At 36.7% G+C, this 16,119-nt stretch overlaps 1 protein-coding gene across 1 annotated transcript in view; it reads left to right on the top strand.

Moving 5' to 3' along the window:
* PBRM1 (polybromo 1) overlaps positions 1-16,119 on the top strand; it is a 141,902-nt gene that overhangs the window by 100,835 nt on the left and 24,948 nt on the right. The window contains exons 20-23 of the mRNA XM_012661922.1: positions 1,183-1,340; positions 1,976-2,239; positions 7,797-7,942; positions 10,147-10,304. Of these exons, the coding sequence (XP_012517376.1) occupies positions 1,183-1,340; positions 1,976-2,239; positions 7,797-7,942; positions 10,147-10,304 (726 nt within the window). The remainder of the gene's footprint in view (positions 1-1,182; positions 1,341-1,975; positions 2,240-7,796; positions 7,943-10,146; positions 10,305-16,119) is intronic.

Genomic DNA, 16,119 nt, shown 5'->3' with positions numbered 1-16,119 from the left:
CGGCACTCACTCTAGCCCGGGCAAAAGAGTGAGACTCTGTCTCAAAAAAAAAAAAAAAAAAACACACTCTGAGCCAAAATCCATATAGAATGACATAAATTCAGGAGAACAAAAGGCTCATGTTTTTCCCCTGGCAAAACCACTCCAGTAAAGATTACAAATGAAAAAGAAATTATTGTAGGGAGGCATTTACCTTGGCTTAGAATTTGTTTTGAAAAAGGTTTCCTAGAACAGTTGAGACATGGATACTGAATAGAAGTTAATGAAGCCAGGCTGGGCGTGATGGCTGATGTCTATAATCCTAGTACTTTGGGAGGCCAAGGTGGGAAGATCGCTTGAGGCTAAGAGTTTGAGGCCAGCCTGGACAGTAGGGAGACCCACCCCTACAAAAAGCAACAACAACAAAAAAAAAGTGAGGCAGGTGTAGTGGTGTGTACCTGTAGTCCCAGCTACTCAGGAGGCTGAGGCAGGAGGATCACTTGAGCCCAAGAGTTTGAGGTTGCAGTGAGCTATGATGACGTCAGTACACTCTAACCCAGGGAACATAATGAAACCCTGTCTCAAACAAAAAACAAAAAAAACAGAAAAAGAAGTTAATGAAGCCAAAAGCAGGTAGAATTGTGAGCCAGGCAATCCAGTTTTTTTAGCTGCCAATCATGTGAAATATTTCTGAATGCCTTTGCCTAAGTGCTAAATAATGTCCTTCAGTATGTCTATATCCTTACTGAAGCACACAACTCTAGAGCAGAGTGGAACAGGTCTCATCACCTTCCTTCCTCATTCTCTATGTTATATCTTTTAATATGAGGGAGTAAGTAGCATGTGGTAGGCCTCCTTACACTTTATTATTTTGAAATATTATTTCTTCTAAGATATTAAGAAACTGTGGCCTAAAAAGCACAGTGCTAGGTTCAGACCATGGCAGAATGGCTTAATGGAATCTAATTTTGCAGAGAATGTGTGATTTCTGAGGCAGGCGAGGTAGCATGCACCTGTAGTCCCAGCTCCTTGGGAGTCTTAGGTGGGAGGATTGCTTAAGCCTAGGAGTTTGAGTCCAGCCCAGGCAACATAGCAAGACCGCATTCCATCTCTTAAAAAAAAAAAGTAGAATATGTGGTTTCTTTTAATGATGACTCACTCTCTCTGTCTCTCTCTTTTTGTCTTTCTCTTTCTGTCTTTGAGGTGAAAAATGGTTGTATGGCTGTTGGTTTTATCGACCAAATGAAACATTCCACCTGGCTACACGAAAATTTCTAGAAAAAGAAGTTTTTAAGAGTGACTATTACAATAAAGTTCCTGTTAGTAAAATTCTAGGCAAATGTGTGGTCATGTTTGTCAAGGTAAGAAATTCATTAACCCCAAAAGTATCACTCATTCCCTGGGAATAAAATTTTAAAACACAAAAATCAATATTTACAAAATTAAGAACTCTCTTTTAAAGTGTTTGGTTTTTTAAGCTGTATCTATATAGCTATATGTAAAGATTCAGGAAGAAACTAACCTGAACGTGGTTGTGAAAGACCATTTCCTGCCCACACTGTTAAACTATATGCAGTTAGCTTAAGTTGCCAAGCTAATTGTTAGGAATGTTGTTTTCTGAAGGATAGTCATAAATTGTCAGTTTGGTTTTTAGGTAGTTAGGTGTGCTTTTCTGTATCTGTCTTATATACCTGACCCCTGCCCAAAGCTTTAAGGAGCAGTGTAGCTATACGAAATATTAATATATTTGCAAAGAGAAGTGGTAAGCTAAATAGAACTATTCATGTTTATAAATTAAAGGGTGTGTATTTAATAAGTCTATTCTGTAGCCAAGGAAATATACCTAGATCGCTAGCCACTTATCATTTATTGTTAACTGCCAGAAAGTCTAATCAGTTTAGCTTTTGGTTGGTTGTTGGTTAGTATTTGCTTTTGTTTTTTTTGGTTGTGGTTTTCAGAAAATTCACCTAACTAGTTTTTTTCTTATGCCCCCCAGGAATACTTTAAATTATGCCCAGAAAACTTTCACGATGAGGATGTTTTTGTTTGTGAATCACGGTATTCTGCCAAAACTAAATCTTTTAAGAAAATTAAACTGTGGACCATGCCCGTCAGCTCAGTTAGATTTGTCCCTCGAGATGTGCCCCTGCCTGTGGTCCGTGTGGCCTCTGTATTTGCAAATGCAGATAAAGGAGATGATGAGAAGAATACAGACAACTCAGAAGACAGTCGAGCTGAGGATAATTTTAACTTGGAAAAGGTATGTAGAGAGTAGCCACACAGAAAAGAATTTTATGTCTCAAAATATCTATTCCAGAAAATAAATGAATAATTTATTCAGAATTAGAAAAAAAGCAACAATATAAAACTTTAGCCAATGAAAAAAGACAGAAACTATAAAGGAAAGCAAGACATTAGTACTTAGAAAACAGTATAATAGAATTTAAAAGTAAGACAGGCGTGGTGGCTCATGTCTATAATCCCAGCACTTTGGGAGGCTGGGGCAGAAGGATCACTTGAGGCTGGGAGTTCAAGACTAGGCTGGGCAATATAGTCTCTCTACCAAAAAAAAAAAAGTTTAAATATTAGGCATGGTGTGTGCCTGTAGTCCTAGCTACTTAGGAATCTGAGGCAGGAGGATCTTTTGAGCCCAGGAGTTTGAGGTTGCAGTGAGCTATAATCATGCCACTATATCCTAGCCTGGGCAACAGAAGGAGACCCTGTCTCAAATCTAAGAGCTAATTCTTTGACAAATCCAAGGAGAAAAACTATCAGCTATCTTAATAAAGAAAAAAGAAGAGGTTAAGCTCAGACACACAAAATGTGGAAGAAATCTAAAGACTGTACATTTCTGATAAATTTGAAAGCCTGAATAAAATGAATAATTTTCTAGGATATTATAAATTACTGAAATGGAATCAAGAAAAGATATAACATGTAAGTGGACAGCAACATGAAAAAATTGAAAGAAGTGTCAAAAAACTAATGCCAAAGAGTACTGAGATCAAATAGCTCCATAGATGAATTCTTATAACCCTTTTTTTTTTTTATTTCAGCATATTATGGGGGTACAGATATTTAGGTTACATATGTTGCCCTTGCCTCCCCTCCCGCCCAACTTTTAACCCTTTAAGGGACCTATAATCATAATGCTGTTTCAGGACATGGGGAACAAAGAAAACTTCCTGGTTCATTTCACAAAGCCAAAGTAATCTTGATTCCACAAACTGACAAAATAAAAACATAAATGAGCTCATGAGTGAGCTCAGTCTCATTTCTGAATATTAGTGCAAAATTTACTTGGGAAAAATATTTTTATAAGTGAAATCAAATTTGTTCTTTAAGAACAACATGACTGGCCGGGCATGGTTGGCTCACGCCTGTAATCCTAGCACTCTGGGTAGCCAAGGTGGGGGGAATCCCTTGAGCTCAGGAGTTCAAGACCAGCCTGAGAAAGAGTGAGACCCCATCTCTACTAAATATAGAAAAAATCAGCTGGGCAACTAAAAATAGAAACAAAAAATTAGCCGGGCGTGGTGGGGAGTGCCTGTAGTCCCAGCTACTTGGGAGGCTGAGGCAGGAGGATTCCTTGAGCCCAGTAGTCTGAGGTTGCTGTGAGCTAGGCTGACACCATGGCACTCACTCTAGTCTGGGCAACAGAGCGAGACTCTGTCTCAAAAAAATAAAAAAAGAACAACATGAGCAAGAACGTGGGGAGTTCATTCTAGGAATGCAAGGATTGTTGAAAATTAGGAAAATCTTTACATTTTATTATATTAATAGATCACAGGAAAAATTTTAAGTCTTTAGATGGATATTTCCTCAGTGTGGTTTCTTAAAGTTATATTTGTATCTTGAGCCTAAACGCTGTAAAACAAATTCCCTTTTAAAGTTATGTACTGGACAAAGGTATTTGTTGTACCACCATTAGCTAATATTTTTCTGAAAGTAGCCAATGTAGTTAGATAAACAAAAGCAGTGAAAATATTGACACTAAAGAAGCAAGATTACTTTTTGCAGATAATGGGAAATTAACTAAAATGCTTTAGGAAACAGAAAATTCAGCAAGTAGAAATTTCAAAATTCATCTACAAATCAATAGCTATCTTATATAAACCCAACAATAATTTATAAGACTTTTAAAAGTAAAGGGTTAAGTACATTTTAGCAACTGGTAGAAAAATCTTATGGAAGAAAATATCCAATTCACATTAACAACAAAGTACATTAAGAAATGACCTTAACTGGGAATATATAGAACCTCTAAGGAGAAAAAGTCAATCTACTGAAGGACATAAAAGACTTGAATAAATTGTTTTTGAAACTCGACAGAATTATTCTAGCATTTTTATTAAGAATTAATATGTATACTTACCAGAAAAGAAGGGGGGGAATAAAGAATGTTGAAGAGAGCTTGGCCATGCCAGATATTATTACATTTTATAAAACTACGTTTAAAAAACAAAATTGAGGTACCAGCTCAGGACTAGTCAATGGAAGGAATAGGCTTTTCACAATTAAATCCAAGCATAAATGGTTAGTGAATATAAAGGCTGTATTTTAAATGAACAGGGAGAGGATGGAATCAAATGATACTGGAAAAACTGATAGCCATTTGGAAAAAAACACCTAGACTCTCCCTTGTTTCATATTCCAAAATAAGTAAGACAGAAACATTGAAAAAAAAGAAGCATGCTAACATAAGGACATTCGTTATTAATATTTAATTGTTTTTCAATAATCTTGAAATGGAAGAGACTTTTCTGTGCATGATAAAAACTCAGTAACCATAAAAGGAAAAAATTGATCATTTTATTGATTTATAGTTGAAAATATCATCAGTTAGGTTAATAAAACAGCCTAAGGACTACTGTTTACAATATAAAACGAGCTCTTTGACGTCTAGAGGGGAAAGTAGCACTAGAAAAATAGGCAAAGAACCAAACAAATAATTTACAGAGTGAAGGTAGCTATAAAACTTAAGAAAATGTGTTAATTAACCTAATAATTTTTTAAAATGCCAAACATTGCCAGGTGTTCAAAAGACTGATAATACATGTGCAGGTATGGGGCCACACACTCTTATCTCCTGTTGGTGGCATTCCATTGCCTCTGACCCAGCAGTCTGATAACAAGGAATGTGCTCCAATGGTAACACTCCACAGTGCTCCAAAAAGGATTCCCCGCAAGAGGTGACATCAGTGTTGTTTATAAAAGCAAAAACCCTAGGCTAAACCCAAATGTTCATGAATGGGAATTGAATAAGTTGTCATACATTCATATAATGCAATACTGTGCAGCCAGTGAAAGAAATAAAGTAAATCTACGTGTATAGTAACATTGAAAATTTTCCAAGATATGTGGGAAAAAAGATAGGTTACTAATTAACAGGCTGCAGCATGATGGGTTGTATTCTCACCATTGTTCAATAAAACCAAAATGCCACAGCCGTACCACCCTGAGTGTGCCCAATCTCGTCTGATCCTGGAAACTAAGCAGAGTTGGGCCTGGTTAGTATTTGGATAGGATTCTACCTTCTACCTAGAATACTAGGTGTTGTAAGCTTAAAGGGAAAAAAAAAGTATGTTTATATATATGAATGTGAAAACAAAACTGGGTGATATCGGGTTGGATCACAGAAGACTTTCATTTTTTTAAAGTTTTACATGCTGTAATGTTTGAATTATTTCTAACAAATATACTATGTGTATAAAATCAAGAAAAATGAAGTTTTTAAATTGTTAATATAAAAATTAGAAAAATTGAATTCTTAATGTTTTTTAAAATACCATCCATTTTAGTGTCCTAACACTGTTGTGTTAGAAAGGGAGCTTGGGAAAGAATGTGACAATTTTTACCTTTTATGTTCTGCCAGTATGCGTGGAATTCATAGAATTTTTTTTTTTTTTTTGAGAGACAGGGTCTCCCTCTGTCACCCGGGATGAAGTGTAGTGGCGTGATCATAGCTCACTGGACTCTCGAACTCTTGGGCTTAAGCGATCCTCCTGCCTCAGTCCCCAAGTTGTAAGCAGTACAGACATGCCCCACCACTCCCAGCTAATTTTTTTTTAATTTTTTATAGGGATAGGATCTCGGTATGTTGTCTAGGCTAGTCTTAAATCTTTGCCTCAAGAGATTTTCCCACCTCAGCCTCCCAAAGTGCTGGGATTATAGGTGTGAGCCACCCAGCTCAGCCAGGATCAGTAGTTTTAAAAGAAGAGGAAATAGGGCTGGACGTGGTGGCTCACGCCTGTAATCCCCTTAGCACTCTGGGAGGCCGAGACGGGAGGATTGCTCGAGGTCAGGAGTTCAAGACCAGCCTGAGCAAGAGCAAGACCCCGTCTCTACTAAAAAATAGAAAGAAATTATCTGGACAACTAAAAATATATAGAAAAAATTAGCCAGCATGCACTCTAGCCAGGGCAACAGAGTGAGACTCTGTCTCAAAAAAAAAAAAAAAAAAAAAAAAAAAGAGGAAATAGCAATGGAAGCCAGCATGAGAATTAACTTAGATTTGTTGTCTAGTATTTATAAGTCCCCAGGGTCCTGTCTGATAATGAGTTACTGGAGTTTTTTGGTCTCATATCTTTATTTTAATAACAAGACAAGTCATTCCAGGAACTTATTTCAAGAATAACTTTAGAACAGAATCCATTCCTAAAAGAAAAATGTATTCTTAATCTCAGGGGTTTTTTTTGTTTGTGTGTTTGTTTTTTTTTACAGCTTCCATTCCTTCAGGTGCCCCAGCATGTATGTGGGACATTTCTCCTTCTTAAGGATTTTCCAAGATTATTTCAGTATCACATTTCAAGTAATAAAGATCAGGACATTAAATTATTTGGACATCCTAAAGGAGATTTTTTTTTTAGGTGTGAAGTTTGAAATATTCCCAGACAGTGTGATGCAATAGAGAATTTGGGGGTTTTGGAGTTTCCTTAGCTTTTTATGTTTTGGAGTTAATATATTTAAAATATGTAGTCCTGTACCCATTATCTGCTAGGTTCTCAGTATCTTTACCATCTTTACATTTATCAGAGTACCTTTTTTTCTTTTTCTTTTTTTAGCTGGGACTATGAAACAACAATAACAATGTTTATTAAGTTTTTTTCATAAGTGAGGCATTGTTCTATGTACTTAAGCATGGATTATGTCATTTAAGCTTCCTAACAGCTCCATCTGGTGGTCACACTATCATTATCCTCGTTTTACAGATGAGGAAACTAAGGTATAAGAGATCAAGTAATTTGCCTGACATCACAGCAGCCAGTAGGTGACAGACCCTATAATTTATTCACAAACAGAGTGTGTGCGTTTGTCACAGAGGCTGGATGTTCCTTTCCATGTTGGAATAAATTAAAATAGTGAAATTTTTAAATCTATCCATTTTCAATGTTAACGGTATTAAGGGAGCTCAGTGAATGTGGTGAAGAGGAAGCTTGTGTAGTAGAATTTGTTCCTTATACTCTATGGTAATGCATCAATGAGTCTACTTTTAAATGCAGATAAGTCTTCTTCAGCATATTTTTTTCCAAAGACTTTGGGAATGGGGGGAAGAAAGCAGAGGGAATAAAAGCATCTTGGGGTAACATTATTTTATGAAAATTAACTAGAAATTGAAAATAGATCCTATACTTGATACAACTTAGTTTGATTTCAGCAACCTAATTTTTTGATTTCCTAACCTTTGTCAAAGCTGCTGCTTGTGGTTGTTTTTTCTTTTAAGTTAATGCAAAAGAAAGTCTGCTTTTTTTTCTTGTCTTCTCTGTCTACTCGTTGACTGTCAGCTGCCTTTCTTCAGCCAGTTTCCTTTACCACAGGACAAAGAAGATGTCCCTGTGGAAATGTCCAATGGTGAACCAGGTTGTCACTACTTTGAGCAGCTTCGTTACAATGACCTGTGGCTTAAAGTTGGCGACTGTGTCTTCATCAAATCCCATGGCCTGGTGCGCCCTCGTGTGGGCAGGTGAGTATCATTGAAGTAGGGAAGATGAGATTGGGACGGAGAGATTTGGAGCCAATAGAAATTCATCACTCTTAGGATGAAGACAAAAGGCCTTCCCCTGGCAACTTTTCCAGCTTCTTCTCCTACGACACTTCGCCTACTTTTACCTCTAACCATATATTCTTCTTTAAATCACTCTAGTGGGCTCTTTTATTTTCTTCTCCCACCATTTACTACTGAGCTCTCAGCTCAGAAATCTCCCTGCTTGCTTCATACAGTAAACTCCTTTAGCTTAAATTTGAAATGGAACTTCCTTAAAAGGCAGTCTTTCCTGTCCCCTGCAAACTAGGTTAAGTCTCCCTGACACAGGCTCAGAGCACCTCATATTTCCTTCTCCTTAGAGTACATATCACATATTGGTGTTTATTTTATTGTTTTAAGTTTCTATACCCTGAGTTTCTGAACGCCCTGAAAGTAGGAACTCTTTTTTTCTCATCTTTGTATCCACTGCTGAAATCATAGTGCATGAAACATAGTAGGGGCTCAGATACTTGATGAACAAGTAAATTGCCAAAAGAACAGAAGTATGGTTGAATGGCAAAAACAGCGCTAAAGGAGTCCAGTATAGGATTGGGCAGTAGACAATAGTGGTTAAGAACAGTAGTTGGTTCCAGGAGATCTTGGTTTAAGACCCAGCTCTGCTAGTCACATGTCCTTAGGCAAATGATACCTCACTGGGCTTTGGTTTCTTCATCGTATGTGTTCATCATTCAGTAAGTTATTACACTTACTATTTACCAGGCTCTGAGGATACACTAGTGAATAAAACATATTCTTAGGTCTGTGGAGTCGCCTGCTAGGCAATACTAAACATCTTGAGTAAGTAAAATGTACAGTATGTTAGATCATGATACATGCTCTAGAAAAAATAGAACAGGGTAAGGTATGTTGGGGGTTCCATGGTTGGAGCAGGTAGGGTGGTCAGTATAGACCTCACTGAGAAGCTGGCAGCTAAGCCAATACTTGAAGAAACCAAGGAAGTGAATGTCTAAGAAGAAAGTATTCCAGGCCAAGGGAACAGCCAGTATAAATGTCTGAGAGAGAAGCATGCCAGGCCTCTTTAAACCAGCAGAATTTGTTACTAGGAGAGTGAGCCATGCATAAGTTAGGTAGGAGATGAGGGCTTAGGAGTAGGGTGCAAATCATATAGGGCCTCAGAGACCATTACAGGGACTTGGGCTTTTACTGAGTTAAATGGAATGCCATTGGATTGTTTCAAGTACAGAAATGACAATTGACTTAGGTCTTAATAGGATTTCTCTGCCTGTTGGTTGTTGAGAATAGACTGTAAAGGATCAGTGGTAGAAACAAGGGGATTTGCTAGGAGGCTGTTGCAATAATCCAAGCAAGAATGATGGTGGCTCAGAACAGGGTGATTGCAAAGGTTACTATTTTTAAGGTCAAATTAATAGTATTCTTGATAAATGGGATGTTGGGTCTGAGAGAAGTCAAGGGTAACTCGTGTGTGTTGACCTGAGGAACTGGAAGGATAGAGTTACCATTAACTGAGAAGAGGATGCTTATTCATGTCAGGAACCATGACAATGTGGGACAGTAATAATATTAACTTTATGGTTGGTTGTGAGGAATACTATAGTACCTCATAGCCAGATGTTAATTTTCATTTGTTTCTGGGGGGATATCTGGCTTTCATCAGATTCTCAAGGAGTGAAGGGGTACTAGAGCTTGACCTACAAAGATCATAAACCACTATCTTAAAGGACTGTCTGCCCCTCATGTGGTCTCACCCCAAATATTGATGGTTTGTGTCTTTACTTGGCTCGTAAGTCTAGTGACATATGGTTAATTGTGTTTTCATCTTGAGCATCTCAGGAAGACATTCTGGTAGTCAGATAAAACTATTACGTTATATACTTCGATATTATATTAAAATATTTTTTTCCCTCAGATGAGTAGCCAAATGTTCTTTTCTCTTTTTCCAAGTATCTTCTCATGTGATTAAAGGGGGGAAAAAAATCAACGAAGTTGTCTTATCAAAACAGCCAGTGAAACTTCTCTAAATGGTACATATTATTTTTTTTTATTTTAGCATATTATGGGGTAAATGGTACATATTATTAAGTTTTTGGTTAATGGAATTTTTGTTAGATTAACCCTTCAAGAATGAAACTATTTTAATGTAATTTCTCCATTTTTCTCTTAAGAATTGAAAAAGTATGGGTTCGAGATGGAGCTGCATATTTTTATGGCCCCATCTTTATTCACCCAGAAGAGACAGAGCATGAGCCCACAAAAATGTTCTACAAAAAAGAAGTATTTCTGAGTAATCTGGAAGAAACCTGCCCCATGACATGTATTTTGGGTAGGTATTTGTGCTTTTTCATTTAATCACATTCATTCCATAAAAACTGATTGAATACTATTTCTGTGCTAGACACTGTTCTGGGTGTTAGGTATATAGCAGTGAACAAATTTAAATCTCTGCTGTCTCAAAGACTTACATTGGGGCATAGGTTGGAGAGTCAGTAAATAAATTAAAAAATAAATATAGGCCGGGTACAGTGGTTCACACCTGTAATCCTAATTTCACCCTCATTTTTGAAGGATAGTTCTGTTAAATTTAAAATTCTCAGTTGATGCTTTTTTTCTTTCATATCTCTCATCAAATTTGGGAAGGTTTTGGCCATTATTTCTTCAAATATTCTTTCTGTTCCTTTCTCTATTCTTCTGGAACTCCCATTATACCTATATCAGTACACTTAATGATGTCTCACAAATATCTTAGATTCTTCATTTTTCTTTAGTTTTTTTTTTCTTTCTGCTTCTCAGACTTTCTTCAAGTGCACTAATTTTTATGCCCACTCAAAATCTTATGTTGAACCCCTCTAATAAATTTTTCATTTCAGTTACTATACTTTTCAGCCCCAAAATTTCAATTTAGTTTTTATAATTTCTGTCTCTTTATTGATATTCTCTATGTGGTGAGACATTATACTGGTTTCCTTTAGTTCTTCAAGTATATTTAAGACAGTTGATTTAAAGTTTTTGTTTAATAAGTCCAATGTCTGGGCTTCCTCAGGAACAATTTCTGTTAATTTCTTTCTTTCCTATGAATGGGCCATACTTTAGTTTCCTTGCATACCTCATAATTTTTTATTGAAAACTGGACATTTGGGGTATTATAATGTGATAACTCTGGAAATTAGATTCTACCTCCTTCCTCAGGCTTTGTTCTTACTGCTTGTTACGGGTTGTAGTTTGTTCGGTGACTTGCCTATTTTTTTATTTTTTGAAGATTGTATTCTTTGTTGTGTATGATCACTATAGTTTTTGTTCTGTTAGCTTAATGATCAGCAAGTGATTTGACAGGATTTTTCTTAAATGCCTGGAGCAAAAAAAAAGCCTCTCAGTCCCTGCAGCTGGGTTCTGTGTTGGAACATACCTTCAACACTCTGCCTTTGCCTTTACTTCCTGCTTGCACAGAGCATAAAGGTCAACCAGAGATGAGAGCTTAGGGCCTTCTAAGGTCTTTTCTGAGCATGCTCCCTACTGTTGACATGTGCATGGCCTTATAGGTTCCCAGGAATATGTAGAAACTTTTAAAACCCTATTCCCCAAAGCATCTCACTCCCCACCTTTTTTCTTCCCGGGCTTTTTGGCATGTCTGCGGTTTGCCACAACTGATAGATAGCCTTTGTCCCAGCTGGCAGCAGCTGGTTCATTTGCCATTAAATGTGTTGTGGTTTGAATGTTTGTGTCCCCTTCAAAATTCGTAAGTTAGAACTCAATCCCCAGTGCAACAGTATTGGGAGGTGGGGCCTTTTGGAAGATATTTGGCAGAGCCCTCATGAATAGATTAATTGTGTTATAAAAAGGGCTCATGTAAGTGGGTTTGCTCTCTATTATACTTATGCCTTTCTGCCATGTGATGATGCAGCAAGAAGGCCCTTGCCAGATGCTAGCATCTTAATCTTGGACTTCCCAGCCTCCAGAACTGTGAGAAAATAAATTTCTCTTCTTTTTTTTTTTTTGAGACAGAGTCTCACTCTGTTGCCCGGAGTAGAGTGCCATGGCGTCAGCCTAGCTCACAGCAACCTCAAACTCCTGGGCTCAAGCAATCCTACTGCCTCAGCCTCCCAAGTAGCTGGGACTACAGGCATGTGCCACCATGCCTGGCTAATTTTTTCTATGTATTTTTAGTTGTCCGATTAATTTCTTTCTATTTTTAGTAGAGACTGGGGTCTTGCTCTTGCTCAGGCTGGTCTCGAACTCCTGACCTTGAGCGATCCACCCGCCTCGGCCTCCCAGAGTGCTAGGATTACAGGCATGAGCCACCGCAGCCGGCCAAATGTCTCTTCTTTATAAATTACCTAGTCTATGGTATTCTGTTATAGCACACAGACAGACTAAGCTAAAATGTATTCAACAAAAATACTTTAGCCACTTCTCCACCCTGAGAGAATTCCAAGTTAGGCAAAATAAAGGCAGGCAACCTGTGTTAGCCTTTAGGAAGCCACCCAGTAGATCAAAGCAGATAACCACAGTTCTTTGAGCACAAGGACTGCTCTGCTCCCTCAGCACCAAAAACTCAAACCAGGAATGCAGGCTGCCATCTTCAAGACTGCTGCTGAGACAGAAAGGGGGCTGGAGGGTAGAATGAGGATAAGTTAAAGCTCTCCTGCCAAGTTTCAGTCACTTTTTTCTTAATTAAGTTTTTTCCTTAATTAGTTTGCTTGGTTACTATAAACCTTTGACTATTTTCCACAGTTCCAATAAAGTTGATTCCGACAGTTTTTCCTGGGTTTTTTCAGTATTTCTGTGAAGAAGGAATAGCCATTGGAGCTCTCTCCTCCTCCATTTTCACTGAAATGACTTGGAGTAATTCCTTTCTAAAGATATCTGTTAGAGTATGTTGTATTCTACAGTTTAGTACCAGTTTTATATCCAAAATCTCATTTGATTCTCAACATGACCCTATAAGAAGGATGCTGATATTCTCAAAAAGACAAAGTTACTCCCAAGGAGTGGACCAGAACTAAAACTTACATTTTCCCACTCTACTGGTTGGTTTATAGGTAGCTGGGACAATTTGGAACGTGAAAGGAGGTACTAACAGTATTAGGCAGAACAACAGACATGCAGTAAGACATATGTTTACTTCATCTTGAGATGAAACTGAAAAGAAAATGCACATAGTAGTCACAAAATGGGATTTCAGCCTAGCTTGTAGAATTCAGTATCCCCCAACCCCCAGAGAAAATGGGTTTTATTACATAAGCTTCAGAGGAGTTATGATTTCATTGTGTTAACTATACACACTGTTGTATGTAAATCTTATTTTTGTACTTTTTTTCTTTCTCTGAAATAGAAGTTTTAAAAATAATTAGGTGAGGTGTCAGTTTTTCATCTTCTGTTACATACACAGAAGGAAGCAGTCCTGTTTTCCTAACTTACACATAAGTTCTTTGTTCAGTTTTGTTGAAGAGTTAACTGACTTCATTAACTTAAACAATGATCAGATGATCACACCTGGCGGAGAGTATCTCCACACTTAACCACTGGATGATAAAATTTCCAGAACCGGGGTTCCTGAAATATGCCAATTCCTAATTTATTTGCAGGTTCTATTTCCTTTAGATTTTTCTAGTGCTTCATTAGTTAAAAAACTATCCTCAGTAAGGCAAGAAAAATGAAAGGTTTAAAGATTTGAAAGAAAAAACAAAAGGGTCAATTTTTTTTCAAAAACTTTATTAGGTACATAGAAAATCCAAGAGATATTCAGATAAACTATTAGGTATAATTAATAAATGAAAATATCAGGATGTTTATATTTCTATTTACCATCAATAAACAGTAAGAAAATTAAATAAATATACCATTTACATTCAATACCTAGGAATAAATCTTTAAAAGATACATAAGATACCTACACAGACACAAAACTATAAGAAAATTACTGGGAGAAATTAAAGAAGATCTAGCTGGGCACAGTGGCTCATGCCTGTAGTCCCAGCTACTCAGGAGGCTGAGGCAGGAGGATCGCTTGAGCCCAGGAGTTCAAGACTGCAGAGAGCTATGATTGTGCCACTGTACCCCAGCCTGGGTGACAGAGCAAGACCCTATCTATAAAAACGAAAGAAAAGAAAAGGAATTCAAGATGACCCTAAATAAATGAAAGTGATCTATCATGTTTATAGCCAGAAGATTCAATATTGTAAAGATGTTAGTTCTCCCCAGATTGACCCGTGGGTTCATTGCAGTTCCAATAAAAATCCAGCAGGTTTTATAAATTTTTTATGCTTTATTAAATGCAGCTTCATAAGCTTTCATCTTTCCCTGTCTTTTGGGAGTCTGGTAGGAGCCCCAACTCAAGATGCAGAGATACCACATCGATTTCAGAACCACCAATCACTTTCACTCTTTAGCTGTGAGCAGAATTCTTACCCTTTCCAAATGTATATTTTTCTTTCTATAAAATATGAAAAATCTTAACTGTCCCTTTTTTGAATTGAAAGGTCTTTGGATTATGTAAATAAAGTGTAAGTCCAAGGCAGTGATAATAATTTGAGGCTATTTTAAGCTTCTGAAATGTTTCTGACCTGTTTTGCATGTAAATGTTTAATAAGTTGTTAACAAGAATGTTGGGTCAAGAGCAAAATATGGATGTCCTTATTGCTCTTACTTAACATTGTTCTGGAGGTACTAGCCAGTGCAATTAGACAGAAGTAAGAAACAGAAGTCTAAAATAGCGAAAATAAAGAGATGAAAATTCAAGAGAAGCAACTAAGAAACCATAGCAAACAGTAAGAGAAGTAAGATGGTTGAGTATAAAATAAATAACAAATCTATTATTTTAAAAGATTCAGTAATAAGATAAAATACCTTGGATAAACTTAACAGGATATGTGCCATATCTGTATGAAGAAAGTTTTTAAATGCTACTGAGGGAATGCTTGAACAAACTGAAAAGCATACCATGTGCTTAGATAGGTCTCGACATCACAAAGATGTCCATTTTCCCTAAATTAATCTTTAATGGAATCCAAATAGACGTTCCAGTGGGAATTTTCTTGTGGGGAAGTTGAGACTAAATAAACTGATTTTTAAAATCGTATCAAAAAAGAAACAAAATAAAAATCAGGAAAATTCTGAAAAGCATAGTGAAAAGGGGTCTTTCCTTACCATATATTAAAACATTATATTAATAATACTATAATAATTAAAGCTATTTTACGGTATGTGAGTAAAGAAATTAAGCAATTTCTCAATTGAGCAAAATAGAAAGTTTAGCAATAGGTTCAAATATAATTTAATATATGATAAAGATGTCATGCTAAATAAGTGAGAAAAAGTAAATTCTTCTCTAAATGGCATTAGGAAACTGTCTAGCTATTTGGAAAAATAAAATTGTAGCCGTATTTCACATCTTAACTTCAGATAAATTCCCAGATGAATTATAGATTTAAATGAACATAGGATGAGGCAAAAAAGATAACAAAAGAAACCGTGGGCAAAAAATTTTGTTAATCTCCAACATAAAACCCAGAACCCATATAAGAAAAGATTGATAAATTGAACTATATAAAAATAGAAACTATCTACATGACTAAAACTGGCAGAAGCAAAGACAAATGACAACCTTGGGAAAATACTTGCAATGTATATCATAGAGATCTAATATCCCTCATATATGAAGAGGTCCTATAAAATAATTAGAAAAAGATCAACATGCAACAGGAAAATGAAAAAAGGTTAAGAAGAGAGACCATAAAAATTACCAGTAGTTCTCAAATAAAAATATACCCAATCTCAGCCACTAGAGAAATGCAAATTAAAACTACCTAGATCCCTCCACCTTTTTTTGAGATTACCTGTCAGATCATCAAAGATCCAGAAGACATTTTATGCTAGTCGACAAGAGCATAGGGAAGCGGTATTCTCCTACTTTGTGGTAGCCTGTGAATTAGCACTTCTATGCAAGTTAATTTGATAATACTTGTAAAAATTAAAATGTACATACCTTTGCTAGCTCTCTGGGAGGCCGAGGCGGGCGGATTGTTTGAGCTCAGGAGTTCGAAACCAGCCTGAGCAGGAGCGAGACCCTGTCTCTACTAAAATTAGAAAGAAATTAATTGGACAACTAAAAATATACAGAAAAAATTAGCTGGGCATGGTGG

The sequence above is a fragment of the Propithecus coquereli genome, unplaced genomic scaffold (genome assembly GCF_000956105.1).
Source record: "Propithecus coquereli isolate 6110/MARCELLA unplaced genomic scaffold, Pcoq_1.0 Scaffold1, whole genome shotgun sequence".
NCBI lineage: Eukaryota > Metazoa > Chordata > Mammalia > Primates > Indriidae > Propithecus > Propithecus coquereli.
Note: the sequence above shows the minus strand (reverse complement) of the source record. Positions and strands in the feature narration are given on the sequence as shown.